The 14,014-nt window shown below is 46.4% G+C and overlaps 1 protein-coding gene across 2 annotated transcripts in view; it reads right to left on the bottom strand.

The window, feature by feature from the left end:
* LOC129827381 (serine/threonine-protein phosphatase 2A 55 kDa regulatory subunit B beta isoform-like) overlaps positions 1–14,014 on the bottom strand; it is a 77,271-nt gene that overhangs the window by 7,093 nt on the left and 56,164 nt on the right. For both annotated transcript variants that reach the window (XM_055888165.1, XM_055888166.1), the window contains exons 2-4: positions 8,521–8,618; positions 7,973–8,138; positions 6,615–6,727 (exon numbers count right to left, since the gene is read on the bottom strand). In XM_055888165.1, the coding sequence (XP_055744140.1) occupies positions 6,615–6,727; positions 7,973–8,138; positions 8,521–8,618 (377 nt within the window). The remainder of the gene's footprint in view (positions 1–6,614; positions 6,728–7,972; positions 8,139–8,520; positions 8,619–14,014) is intronic.

Raw genomic sequence — 14,014 nt, 5'->3', positions numbered from 1 at the left:
AGCCAGGGAGGGCCTAGTGAGCTGGTGTTAAGACTGAGGAGCCAGGGAGGGCCTAGTGAGCTGGTGTTAGGACTGAGGAGCCAGGAAGGGCCTAGTGAGCTTGTGTTAAGACTGAGGAGCCAGGGAGGGCCTAGTGAGCTGGTGTTAGGACTGAGGAGCCAGGGAGGGCCTAGTGAGCTGGTGTTAGGACTGAGGAGCGAGGGAGGGCCTAGTGAGCTGGTGTTAGGACTGAGGAGCCAGGGAGGGCCTAGTGAGCTGGTGTTAGGACTGAGGAGCCAGGGAGGGCCTAGTGAGCTGGTGTTAGGACTGAGGAGCCAGGGAGGGCCTAGTGAGCTGGTGTTAGGACTGAAGAGCCAGGGAGGGCCTAGTGAGCTGGTGTTAGGACTGAAGAGCCAGGGAGGGCCTAGTGAGCTGGTGTTAGGACTGAGGAGCCAGGGAGGGCCTAGTGAGTTGGTGTTAGGACTGAGGAGCCAGGGAGGGCCTAGTGAGCTGGTGTTAAGACTGAGGAGCCAGGGAGGGCCTAGTGAGCTGGTGTTAAGACTGAGGAGCCAGGGAGGGCCTAGTGAGCTGGTGTTAGGACTGAGGAGCCAGGAAGGGCCTAGTGAGCTTGTGTTAAGACTGAGGAGCCAGGGAGGGCCTAGTGAGCTGGTGTTAGGACTGAGGAGCGAGGGAGGGCCTAGTGAGCTGGTGTTAGGACTGAGGAGCCAGGGAGGGCCTAGTGAGCTGGTGTTAGGACTGAGGAGCCAGGGAGGGCCTAGTGAGCTGGTGTTAGGACTGAGGAGCCAGGGAGGGCCTAGTGAGCTGGTGTTAGGACTGAAGAGCCAGGGAGGGCCTAGTGAGCTGGTGTTAGGACTGAAGAGCCAGGGAGGGCCTAGTGAGCTGGTGTTAGGACTGAAGAGCCAGGGAGGGCCTAGTGAGCTGGTGTTAAGACTGAGGAGCCAGGGAGGGCCTAGTGAGCTGGTGTTAGGACTGGGGAGCCAGGGAGGGCCTAGTGAGCTGGTGTTAGGACTGAAGAGCCAGGGAGGGCCTAGTGAGCTGGTGTTAGGACTGAGGAGCCAGGGAGGGCCTAGTGATCTGGTGTTAGGACTGAGGAGCCAGGGAGGGCCTAGTGAACTGGTGTTAGGACTGAGGAGCCAGGGAGGGCCTAGTGAGCTGGTGTTAGGACTGAGGATCCAGGAAGGGCCTAGTGAGCTGGTGTTAGGACTGAGGAGCCAGGGAGGGCCTAGTGAGCTGGTGTTAGGACTGAGGAGCCAAGGAGGGCCTAGTGAGCTGGTGTTAAGACTGAGGAGCCAGGGAGGGCCTAGTGAGCTGGTGTTAGGACTGAGGAGCCAGGAAGGGCCTAGTGAGCTTGTGTTAGGACTGAGGAGCCAGGGAGGGCCTAGTGAGCTGGTGTTAGGACTGAGGAGCGAGGGAGGGCCTAGTGAGCTGGTGTTAGGACTGAGGAGCCAGGGAGGGCCTAGTGAGCTGGTGTTAGGACTGAGGAGCCAGGGAGGGCCTAGTGAGCTGGTGTTAGGACTGAGGAGCCAGGGAGGGCCTAGTGAGCTGGTGTTAGGACTGAAGAGCCAGGGAGGGCCTAGTGAGCTGGTGTTAGGACTGAAGAGCCAGGGAGGGCCTAGTGAGCTGGTGTTAGGACTGAAGAGCCAGGGAGGGCCTAGTGAGCTGGTGTTAAGACTGAGGAGCCAGGGAGGGCCTAGTGAGCTGGTGTTAGGACTGGGGAGCCAGGGAGGGCCTAGTGAGCTGGTGTTAGGACTGAAGAGCCAGGGAGGGCCTAGTGAGCTGGTGTTAGGACTGAGGAGCCAGGGAGGGCCTAGTGATCTGGTGTTAGGACTGAGGAGCCAGGGAGGGCCTAGTGAACTGGTGTTAGGACTGAGGAGCCAGGGAGGGCCTAGTGAGCTGGTGTTAGGACTGAGGATCCAGGAAGGGCCTAGTGAGCTGGTGTTAGGACTGAGGAGCCAGGGAGGGCCTAGTGAGCTGGTGTTAGGACTGAGGAGCCAAGGAGGGCCTAGTGAGCTGGTGTTAGGACTGAGGAGCCAGGGAGGGCCTAGTGAGCTGGTGTTAGGACTGAGGATCCATAGCAGCAGGCCTAGTGAGCTGGTGTTAGGACTGAGGAGCCAGGGAGGGCCTAGTGAGCTGGTGTTAGGACTGAAGAGCCAGGGAGGGCCTAGTGAGCTGGTGTTAGGACTGAGGAGCCAGGGAGGGCCTAGTGAGCTGGTGTTAGGACTGAGGAGCCAGGGAGGGCCTAGTGAGCTGGTGTTAGGACTGAAGAGCCAGGGAGGGCCTAGTGAGCTGGTGTTAGGACTGAAGAGCCAGGGAGGGCCTAGTGAGCTGGTGTTAGGACTGAAGAGCCAGGGAGGGCCTAGTGAGCTGGTGTTAGGACTGAGGAGCCAGGGAGGGCCTAGTGAGCTGGTGTTAGGACTGAGGAGCCAGGGAGGGCCTAGTGAACTGGTGTTAGGACTGAGGAGCCAGGGAGGGCCTAGTGAGCTGGTGTTAGGACTGAGGATCCATAGCAGCAGGCCTAGTGAGCTTGTGTTAAGACTGAGGAGCCAGGGAGGGCCTGCAGAGGAACCACACTCACATTCCACTGCATTTTCCCCCCCATGCCTTTCAACCTCGGTAACAGCCACACTCTACTATTCCCAACTTCCCAACAGACTGTGGAGACACACAGATGTCATCCATTATGGTATATGACATACAGTACAGTAGAAGATAGGAGTGAAGAGAGAGAGACAGAGAGACAGAGAGCGGTGAAGAGAGCGAGAGAGAAAAGGGAAACCAGTGAAGAACAAACACTATTATAAATACAATCCATATTTATGTTTATTTATTTTCCCTTTTGTACTTTAACAATTTGGACATCATAGATATATGACATTTGAAATGTCTCTATAATGTTTACTGTTCTTTTTTTTTTCAATTTTATTTATTGTCTATTTAACTTGCTTTGGCAATGTTAAAATATGTTTCCCATGCCAATAAAGCCCTTTAAATTGAATTGAATTGAGAGACAGAAACAGAGAGAGAGAGAGAGAGAGAGACAGAGAGAGAGAGACCATTAATAGATGCATGCCAACACGTCTGCCATGCTGATCCTTAACACTGGGGACCCTCAGGGGTGTGTACTTAGTCCCCTTCTGTACTCCCTGTTCACCCACGACTGCGTGGCCAAACATGACTCCAACACCATCATTAAGTTTTCTGACGACAAAACAGTGGTAGGCCTGATCACCGATAATGATGAGGGCCTATAGGGAGGAGGTCAGAGCCCTGGCAGTGTGGTGCCAGGATACCAACCTCTCCCTCAATGTGAGCAAGACAAAGGAGCTGATCGTGGACTACAGGAAAAGGCGGGCTGAACAGGCCCCCATTAACATCGACGGGGCTTTAGTGGAGCAGGTCGAGAGTTTCAAGTTCCTTGGTGTCCACATCACCAACAAACTATCATGGTCCAAGCACACCAAGACAGTAGTGAAGAGGGCACGACAAAACCTATTCCCCCTCAGGAGACTGAAAAGATTTGGCATGGGTCCCCAGATCCTCAAAAGGTTCTACAGCTGCACCATCGAGAGCATCCTGACTGGTTGCATCACCGCTTGGTATGGCAACTGCTCGGCATCTGACCGTAAGGCGCTACAGAGGGTAATGCGAATTGCCCAGTACATCATTGGGGCCAAGCTTCATGCCATCCAGGACCTATATAATAGGTGGTGTCAGAGGAAAGCTCTTGAATTGTCAGAGACTCCAGTCACCCAAGTTATAGACTGTTCTCTGCTACCGCACGGTAAGCTGTACCGGAGCGCCAAGTCTAGGACCAAAAGGCTCCTCTACGGCTTCTGTCCCCAAGCCATGAGACTGCTGAACAATTAATAAAATCACCACCAGACAATTTACATTGACCACCCCTCCCCTTTATACACTGCTGCTACTCGCTGTTTATTATCTATGCATAGTCACTTCACCCCTACCTACATGTACAAATTACCTCAACTAACCTGTACCCCCGCACACTGACTCGGTACCCGTTGTCACGTCCTGACCATAGAAAGCTTTTATTTTCTATGGTAGAGTAGGTCAGGGCGTGACTGGGGGGTTGTTCTAGTTTATATTTTCTATGTGGGGTTCTAGGTTTATTTTCTATGTTGGTGATTTGTATGATTCCCAATTGGAGGCAGCTGGTTATCGTTGTCTCTAATTGGGGATCATACTTATGTCGTGTCTTGGGATCATACTTATGTCGTGTCTTTGGCAATGCCGGATTAAGTGATATGACGTGCTATTCTATAAAATCCTTTCTCTGTAATTAATATTACCTGATTGAGCTAATCATGTAAATGTAATTAACTAGAAAGTCGGGGCACCACTAAATAATATTTATAGAGCAGTTATCTTCCGAATAAACTCTTAAAGACTAAATAATCTTTTACATCAATAGCAGTCAATATTTAATCCTTTATTCAGTCTCATCTGAAAGTTGTAAATTCTTGGTTATCTTCACGAACCCTGGCTAACAAGTTGAATCAGCAATACAAAAGTGGGTTTAATTATTTATTTACTAAATACCTAACTAATCAAAGAGAGTTACATATACACAGAATGAATCATACCTTGATTACAAATGATGTCATATAGGAAAATGTCCCTAGCGAACGGAACAGATAAGACAGCTGGTTACACAAAGAAAAGGGGGTTGGGTTTGAGTGAACAAGCGGGAAAACTGAAGAACAAAGGGAGAAGCGATGTCTCTATCGGGCCATAGGCAGCTACTCTATCGTGCATACAGAATCTTATGCATTCTAAATTACCGCCCATTTGTAAAAGGAAAATGCAATCAATATTTACTCTGAGCTGCGCTTCAATAGGTTGGTGGTAGATGGAAGGCCGTGTTGCCCAACAGAGTCCTTTGTCCTTTGAAGAGTGTCTCTGGTGGTGAATGGGAAACGCTGTAGTGTCGTCGTTGTGTGGTAGACGGAATACTCTGTCCGTCCTTCCTAGCCCACGTTTACAAAGGCCGCTGCTAACTCAACGGCTAGGAGATATCGATTCTGTAGCGAATAAGAGTTCAAAGTTCATACCATTCGCAACCAAAGCTCACGCTGAGGTTGGCTTCGTTCTGTAGTTATTATCTGAATCCTTCTGACATCGGACCGTTGTACTAATGTACCCGGAACAGGAGGTTACATTTTCGTCAAGGGCTTATATAGTGGAGGGAGAGAAGGGTGTGTTTCATAGTTTATAACCCATGTCTCTTCACAGGGGCGGGCCACTGATTGAGCAGAGCTCTAATCTTATGAAAAACCAATTCTCTCATTTGGAAGCTAAAATTACATTTAATCTTTTCACAAATAGTTTAAATTGCACAACAATTCCATGTGAATCTGATAACTATAATGTGTAGACTTTCCCAAATACAGTTTATGTCGTTCTGTCATCAGTCATAATGTCTCAGATGACAACCGAACTGACATCATATTCATTAAGTACCAACGCATATTTTCCACTGGTTCTATTACCGAAATATGGTTCCTTTCCCTCCACTTGTTTGATGTTCCCAGACTCTCTATGTTTAACAAAGGCTATTCAAGTGTCCCTCTGTAGAGTCAGAAAGAGAGGGAAGGGAGAAAGGTATTTATGGGGGGGTGTCATAAACCTTACCCACAGACCAACGTCATGACACTTAAGTAGCATTTATTCCACCTGTGGGTTATGGGATATTGTTTATGTTTAGTTGCCTGTTAGCACTGTATTGTCGTCACGGTTCGATTATTCTTTATTGTTTTGATTTTTATAAGTTTCACTTTCTCTAATAAAATATGTGGAACTCTACGTACTCTGCGCCTTGGTCCGACCATTATTACGAACAACGTGACACCGGTGCCCCCTGTATATAGCCTCGTTATTGTTATTCTTATTGTGTTACTTTTTATTCTTTTTTTAAACTTTAGTCTACTTGGTAAATATTTTCTTAACTCTTCTTGAAATGCACTGTTGGTTAAGGGTTGTACGTAAGCATTTCACGGTAAGGTCTACACGTTGTATTCGGCGCATGTGACAAATAAAGTTTGATTTGAGATCTGTCATATAAATGATTCTCCATACCAGAGTATTGAAAAACGGATTCTTCTCTCAGTGATAAGGAGCGAATGTACCATGAGAAATTGACCTGTCCTGAGAGAAATGAGCTGCATATTCAATGGCAATGTGCAAAGTCATTTGGAATAGCCAAACATCTATGAGTTAATTTGGAAGAGTAATATCGTATATTGCCGGAAGACTGAAACACAAGCATTTGATTTATATATCCTCGTTCATAAAGTATTCATGTCAGTGATATCAAACAACATTCTTCTCATCTTGGGACCCCTCGGGACAACGATATATTAACTCTTATGACCTGGTATTATTCTGTCCTTATAAAATACTGTGTGTGTGTGTCTGTGTGTAACTCTTATGACCTGGTATTATTCTGTCCTTATGAGATACTGTGTGTGTGTGTCTGTGTGTAACTCTTATGACCTGGTATTATTCTGTCCTTATGAGATACTGTGTTTGTGTGTCTGTGTGCATGTGTGTGCATCTGTGCGTGTTTTTGCGCTCGCGTCTGTGTGTGTTCTCACCCGTAATGAGGTAATTGTGGATGGGTGTCTGATTCGTCCGTCTTCATCCTTCAGGTTGTATCCCTCTGGTCGTCTGTCTCTCTCACGAATCTTCCAGAGCTTCACTGTCTTATCTACACACACACACACACACACACACACACACACACACACACACACACACACACACACGTACACCGAACACAAAGGGAGAGACCGAAACAGAGAGAAAAAAAGAGAGAGAACGAGAGAATGTAAGAGAGAGAGAATGAAAGAGAGAGAAAGGGAGAGGGAGAGATAATAAAGAGAGAGTATTAAACTCCATGCTACCGTAAGTGTGGGTGGTGTGAGCTGCGTCTGGTGTTCAATCTGTCACAGTGATGGACTGATGCCAGCCTGGATGGTGTTGCCTATGACAGTGGTCATAGAGATGACATAGTGATGTTATAACTGCTGTCATAAGGAGGATCAGAAACAAGTCCATGGGTTAATCAGTAAAACCAGGTGTACTGTAGGTAACCTGTAAATAATGGTTCAGGCAGATACATACTGTATATTGTACACCTGCTCTGACCAGGTGAATCCAGGTCAAAGGTATTGATGTCACAATTAATGTAGATAAAGGGGGGAGACAGGTTAAAGAAGGATTTTTAAGCCTTAAGACAATTGAGACATGGATTGTGTATGTGTGCCATTCAGAGGGTCAATGGGCAAGACAAAAGATTTAATGTCTTTGAAGGGGTATGGTAGTAGGTGCCAGGCGCACTGGTTTGAGTGTGTCAAGAACTGCAATGCTGCTGGATTTTTCACACTCAACAGTTTCAGTGTGTATCAAGAATGATCCAACACCCAAAGGACATCCAGCCAACTTGACACAACTGTGGGAAGCATTGGAGTCAACATGGGTCAGCATCCCTGTGGAACACTTTCGACATCTTGTAGTCCATGCCCTGATGAATTGAGGCGGTTCTGAGGGCAGAAGTGTGTGTGGGGGGAGGTGCAACTCAATATTAGGAAGGTGTTCTTAATGTTTTGTTCATTGCCTCTAGCCTATTAGATATGTGTGTGTTCTGCTTGACTGAGCCAAAGCCACCAGCAGAATCCTTGCCGATTGAGAGCTTCACGCATGGATTCAACAGCAGAACACACACACACTCATGCACGGACACCCACGTATGAATAGACACACACAGCAGGGCCACACGACCAGATGGAGCTCCTCTGGCTATGGTTCCACTGCTTCTAACTCCTATACACACACACACACACACACACACACACACACACACACACACACACACACACACACACACACACACACACACACACACACACACACACACACACACACACACACACACACACACACACACACACACCGTTGGTGGAGAGGAGGAAGTAGGCAGCGTTCTGCTGCGGCAGCCATCTGATCTTGTTGATCTTCTCCTCTACCTCCAGACTCTTCAGGTAGTCAAACTCTGGATCATGACTCTGGAACGTACTGTACACATTATACTCCCCTCGCTTCTGGGGCTCGCTTTTAGTCTGGGTGGAGAGGGAGGGGGAGAGAGAGAGGGAGAGAAAGACCGAGGAAAGAGAGAGAGAGAGAGAGAGAGATAGGGAGGGAGAGAAAGAGGGAGAGAGAGAGATAGGGAGGGAGAGAGGAGAGGGAGAGAGAGAGATAGGGAGATAGAGAAAGAGGGAGAGAGGAGAGGGAGAGAGAGCAGAGGAACACACAGGTTGGTTTGAAGGTACCGTAAATAAAATAATCCCCTCGCCGCTGGGGCTGACTCTTAGTTAGAAACACAGCTTAGACACGTTATACTCTCTGGGGAGAGGGAGGTGGTAGACAGAGATGAGGGGAAGGAGGGAGAGAGATACAAAGGTAAAGAGAGAGAAAGAAAGAGAGAGAGTGTGTGTTTCTTACCCCCTGTTCTCTCTGGAAGACCACCACTCTTCCTCCTTTGTCCCCTGTGGCCAGCAGCTCCCCCGAAGGGTTAAACTCCACCGTGGAGATGATGTCAGCTAATACAAAACACATACACAGTTCATATTACCAGCTATATTGTGAATAATGTACCACAGGGATAATGTAACACGTGGATAATGTACTACGGGGCTAATGTACAGCAGGGATAATGTACCGTGGGTATAATGCAACACATGGATAATGTACTATGGGGATAATGTACCACGGGGATAATGTACCACAGGGATAATGTACCACGTGGATAATGTATCACATAGATAATGTATCACATAGATAATGTACTATGTGGATAATGTACCACGGGGATAATGTACCACAGGGATAATGTACCACATAGATAATGCACTATGTGGATAATGTACCACAGGGATAATGTACCATATAGATAATGTATCACATAGATAATGTACTACGGGGATAATGCAACTCGTGGATAATGTACTACGGGGATAATGTAGCACAGGGATAATGCACCACAGGGATAATGTATCACATAGATAATGTATCACATAGATAATGTACTACGGGGATAATGTACCACAGGGATAAAGTAACACAGATATATTTTCACACAGAGATTAAAGTTAGCTGCACAGAGACACAAGCATTTGCTACATCTTAAAATAATATTTTATTTCAAAACTCATTTTCACCCATTTTCCATTTACCAAAAATATAATTCAATCTGAATTCAGCTTGCCTTATAGCTTAACATATTTTAGAGCAGAATATCTAGGAAACATATCTAACCCAGATAAAAGGAGAAATATAGGTAAAATATGTGGGTTAAACGACGGTCTGAAACCGATTGTGTTATTTCATCTAATTCACCCCAATCATCAGACTCAAATATTCTGGCCATTAGCCAGTTAATTAACTTAACAATCCTCACACAATCAGTAACTCATCAGAATCTCATCAGAATCTCATCAGTTCTGTAGCAGATTTAAAGCATACTATCATCACACGATCAGTGCAATTGTTTTCCTCTCTACATGAATTAAGCAGCTCCTATCCCCCACAGGAGTCACAGTGGTGAAGTAGTCCCTAAGGGACCTAGACGTTTTCCTCTCAAGTCATTAGTACATGAAACCAGACATCTTCGATCCACAGACACAGAGAGATTATATGGACACTACTTTATGACAGAATTCAACTGATGCACACATCCAAGTCACATAGTTTCACAGCCAAGCTCATAGACACCAGTTCAGTGCATTTGTCTCCTCAGCCACTGGAAGGAGCTAAACTCAATACATCTCTCACATCAAGCTTCTGGGTTTCTACACTGTAACACAGACAGACGACCTTTGAGATTCCTCCTCCTCTCCTCCTGAAACACATGCATCTGATCTGCCTGGATTTAGGATAGGCTACAGCTCACTAAAAAACCTAGAGATGGATACGTCTCTCAACATCCAACTGGTTTGTTCCCGACGGCTCTAACGAAACAAATACGCAAACCAAGACTGAGAGCGAATGGAGAGTTGTATTTAGCTGTACATGTACGCACACACACACAAGAGGAGGCTGGTAGAAGGAGCTATAAAAAGAAAGAATGAAAGAAAGAATGAAAGGGACATTGGGGCCGGGGCTCAGTGAGAGTGAGAGAGATTACATATAGACTACATGTCATCCCAGTTTAAATATTAAGGTCACTGTTCCGATGGGTAAATTTAAAGGGACAAAAATCTCTGTCAATCCAGTAGGATGAAAGCTCCCTGCCTCCATGTCACAGAGAAAAGGTCATGTAGCTATCCCAGCTCCCTGCGTCCATGTCACAGAGAAAAGGTAATGTTGCTATCCCAGCTCCCTGCCTCCACGTCACAGAGAAAAGGTCATGTTGCTATCCCAGCTTCCTGCCTCCATGTCACAGAGAAAAGGTCATGTAGCTATCCCAGCTCCCTGCCTCCACGTCACAGAGAAAAGGTCATGTAGCTATCCCAGCTCCCTGCCTCCATGTCACAGAGAAAAGGTCATGTTGCTATCCCAGCTCCCTGCCTCCATGTCACAGAGAAAAGGTAATGTTGCTATCCCAGCTTCCTGCCTCCATGTCACAGAGAAAAGGTCATGTAGCTATCCCAGCTCCCTGCCTCCACGTCACAGAGAAAAGGTCATGTAGCTATCCCAGCTCCCTGCCGCCATGTCACAGAGAAAAGGTCATGTTGCTACTGCCCCAATGACACCCTATATCAAGGCTATTCAACTGGCGGCCCACGGGACAGATTCGGCCCCATTTATTAATTTAGACTGGCCTTTTGATCAATTCTAAACATTAATAAAAGTCCACGCCAAAATCCTATGTCCAGTGCCAAAACAAGCACTATGGTGGATGTCTATAGTGTGGTTTCTAACATTACGGTGGATGTCTATAGTGTGGATGTCTCTAGTCTGGTTTCTATCACTATGGTGGATGTCTATAGTGTGGATGTCTCTAGTCTGGTTTCTATCATTACGGTGGATGTCTATAGTCTGGTTTCTATCACTACGGTGGATGTCTATAGTGTGGATGTCTATAGTGTGGATGTCTATAGTGTGGTTTCTATCACTATGGTGGATGTCTATAGTGTGGTTTCTATCACTATGGTGGATGTCTATAGTGTGGTTTCTATCACTACGGTGGATGTCTATAGTGTGGATGTCTATAGTGTGGTTTCTAACACTATGTTGGATGTCTATAGTGTGGATGTCTATAGTGTGGTTTCTAACATTACGGTGGATGTCTATAGTGTGGATGTCTATAGTGTGGTTTCTATCACTATAGTGTGGATGTCTATAGTGTGGTTTCTAACATTACGGTGGATGTCTATAGTGTGGTTTCTAACATTACGGTGGATGTCTATAGTGTGGTTTCTATCACTATGGTGGATGTCTATAGTGTGGATGTCTATAGTGTGGTTTCTAACATTACGGTGGATGTCTATAGTGTGGATGTCTATAGTGTGGTTTCTATCACTACGGTGGATGTCTATAGTGTGGATGTCTATAGTGTGGTTTCTATCACTATGTTGGATGTCTATAGTGTGGATGTCTATACTGTGGTTTCTATCACTATGTTGGATGTCTATAGTGTGGTTTCTATCACTATGGTGGATGGCTATAGTGTGGTTTCTAACACTACAGTGGTTTCTAGGGTTTTTTGTGGCATGTTGATTATTGTTGATTATTTTATCTTCATATGTATTTTACGTTTGAATGATTTAAGCTACAAAATATTCTGACCCCATTTCTAAAAGCTACAATTCTCCTTCAGACTGGAATCTGGAAGAGAGTTATAATAATCTCCTTCAAAACATGTTCTTCCATCCATCGAATTTTAATTATTTCAAGTTTTGTGTGTGTCTGAGTGTGTATGTCAGTGTGTGTTTGTGTGTGTCTGAATGTGTGGGGGGGGTGGATGGATGTGTGTGTGTGTCTGAATGTGTTTGAGTGTGTCTGAATGTGTGGGGGGGGTGGATGGATGTGTGTGTGTGTCTGAATGTGTTTGAGTGTGTCTGAGTGTGTGGGGGGGGTGGATGGATGTGTGTGTGTGTCTGAATGTGTTTGAGTGTGTCTGAGTGTGTGGGGGGGGTGGATGGATGTGTGTGTGTGTCTGAATGTGTTTGAGTGTGTCTGAGTGTGTGGGGGGGGTGGATGGATGTGTGTGTGTGTCTGAATGTGTTTGAGTGTGTCTGAGTGTGTGGGGGGGGTGGATGGATGTGTGTGTGTGTCTGAATGTGTTTGAGTGTGTCTGAGTGTGTGGGGGGGGTGGATGGATGTGTGTGTGTGTCTGAATGTGTTTGAGTGTGTCTGAGTGTGTGGGGGGGGGGGGGGGGTGGATGGATGTGTGTGTGTGTCTGAATGTGTTTGAGTGTGTCTGAGTGTGTGGGGGGGGGTGGATGGATGTGTGTGTGTGTCTGAATGTGTTTGAGTGTGTCTGAGTGTGTGGGGGGGGGGGGGGTGGATGGATGTGTGTGTGTGTCTGAATGTGTTTGAGTGTGTCTGAGTGTGTGGGGGGGGTGGATGGATGTGTGTGTGTGTCTGAATGTGTTTGAGTGTGTCTGAGTGTGTGGGGGGGGGGGGGTGGATGGATGTGTGTGTGTGTCTGAATGTGTTTGAGTGTGTCTGAGTGTGTGGGGGGGGGGGGGTGGATGGATGTGTGTGTGTGTCTGAATGTGTTTGAGTGTGTCTGAGTGTGTGGGGGGGGGGGGGTGGATGGATGTGTGTGTGTGTCTGAATGTGTTTGAGTGTGTCTGAGTGTGTGGGGGGGGGTGGATGGATGTTTGTGTGAGGTGATATGAAGACATGTAGCAGAAGTATCACAGTCCATTAACCCCACACTGCACGCACACACACACACACACACACACACACACACACACACACACACACACACACACACACACACACACACACACACACACACACACACACACACACACACACACACACACACACACACACACCGAGGTGCCATCCATCCTATCACTATTAGCATCTATTAGCAATGTCAATGTATGTTTCTGAATGCAAATCAGCTGGAATGTTAATTTTCTATTTTTCCCAGGATCCTTTGCTCAGTCTTTACAGCCCCTGGAGGCCTTTCTTTCCAACCCAGTGTGATGAAATGAACACCTAAGCTTTCTATCTGTCTCCATTATGCAGGGTAAAGTATATATTCCATCTCGCAGTCCATCCAATGTCCATGAACTGAAAAGCAGTAGAACAGTATTAGTAGAATGTGCCAGAGACATTTTAAGAACATGGTGACAAGAAGTGACTGATGACAGGATGTTTCTTCTTCTCTCAATCAGCAAAATCACATTTACAGTTTGACCTCCTGCAAGTCATTATGGTATTATGGTATTATGATCACATGGGTCCCTATAGGAACACCTCTTGGACAGCAACCCCACAACCCGCTGAGGCGTGGGATTGGTGCAAACTAAAGGTCAGTGTGTGACATTATTCAAATGTAACATCCTTAAAATGATATGTGAGTGCCTGAGGGAACTATAACTAACACCTGATCTAACCTCAGCTCGGACTTACGTTTCTAGTGTTATTAGTCATATGTACGGGATGCAGACAAAATGAGAGACAGACAAAATGAGGGAAAAAAATCCAGAAAATCACATTGTAGGATTTTTAATGAATTTATTTGCAAATTATGGTGGAAAATAAGTATTTGGTCACCTACAAACAAGCAAGATTTCTGGCTCTCACAGACCTGTAACTTCTTCTTTAAGAGGCTCCTCTGTCCTCCACTCGTTACCTGTATTAATGGCACCTGTTTGAACTTGTTATCAGTATAAAAGACACCTGTCCACAACCTCAAACAGTCACACTCCAAACTCCACTATGGCCAAGACCAAAGAGGACACCAGAAACAAAATTGTAGACCTGCACCAGGCTGGGAAGACTGAATCTGCAATAGGTAAGCAGCTTGGTT

This window comes from Salvelinus fontinalis, chromosome 29 (assembly GCF_029448725.1).
Source record: "Salvelinus fontinalis isolate EN_2023a chromosome 29, ASM2944872v1, whole genome shotgun sequence".
NCBI classification, from domain to species: Eukaryota; Metazoa; Chordata; class Actinopteri; order Salmoniformes; family Salmonidae; genus Salvelinus; species Salvelinus fontinalis.
Note: the sequence above shows the minus strand (reverse complement) of the source record. Positions and strands in the feature narration are given on the sequence as shown.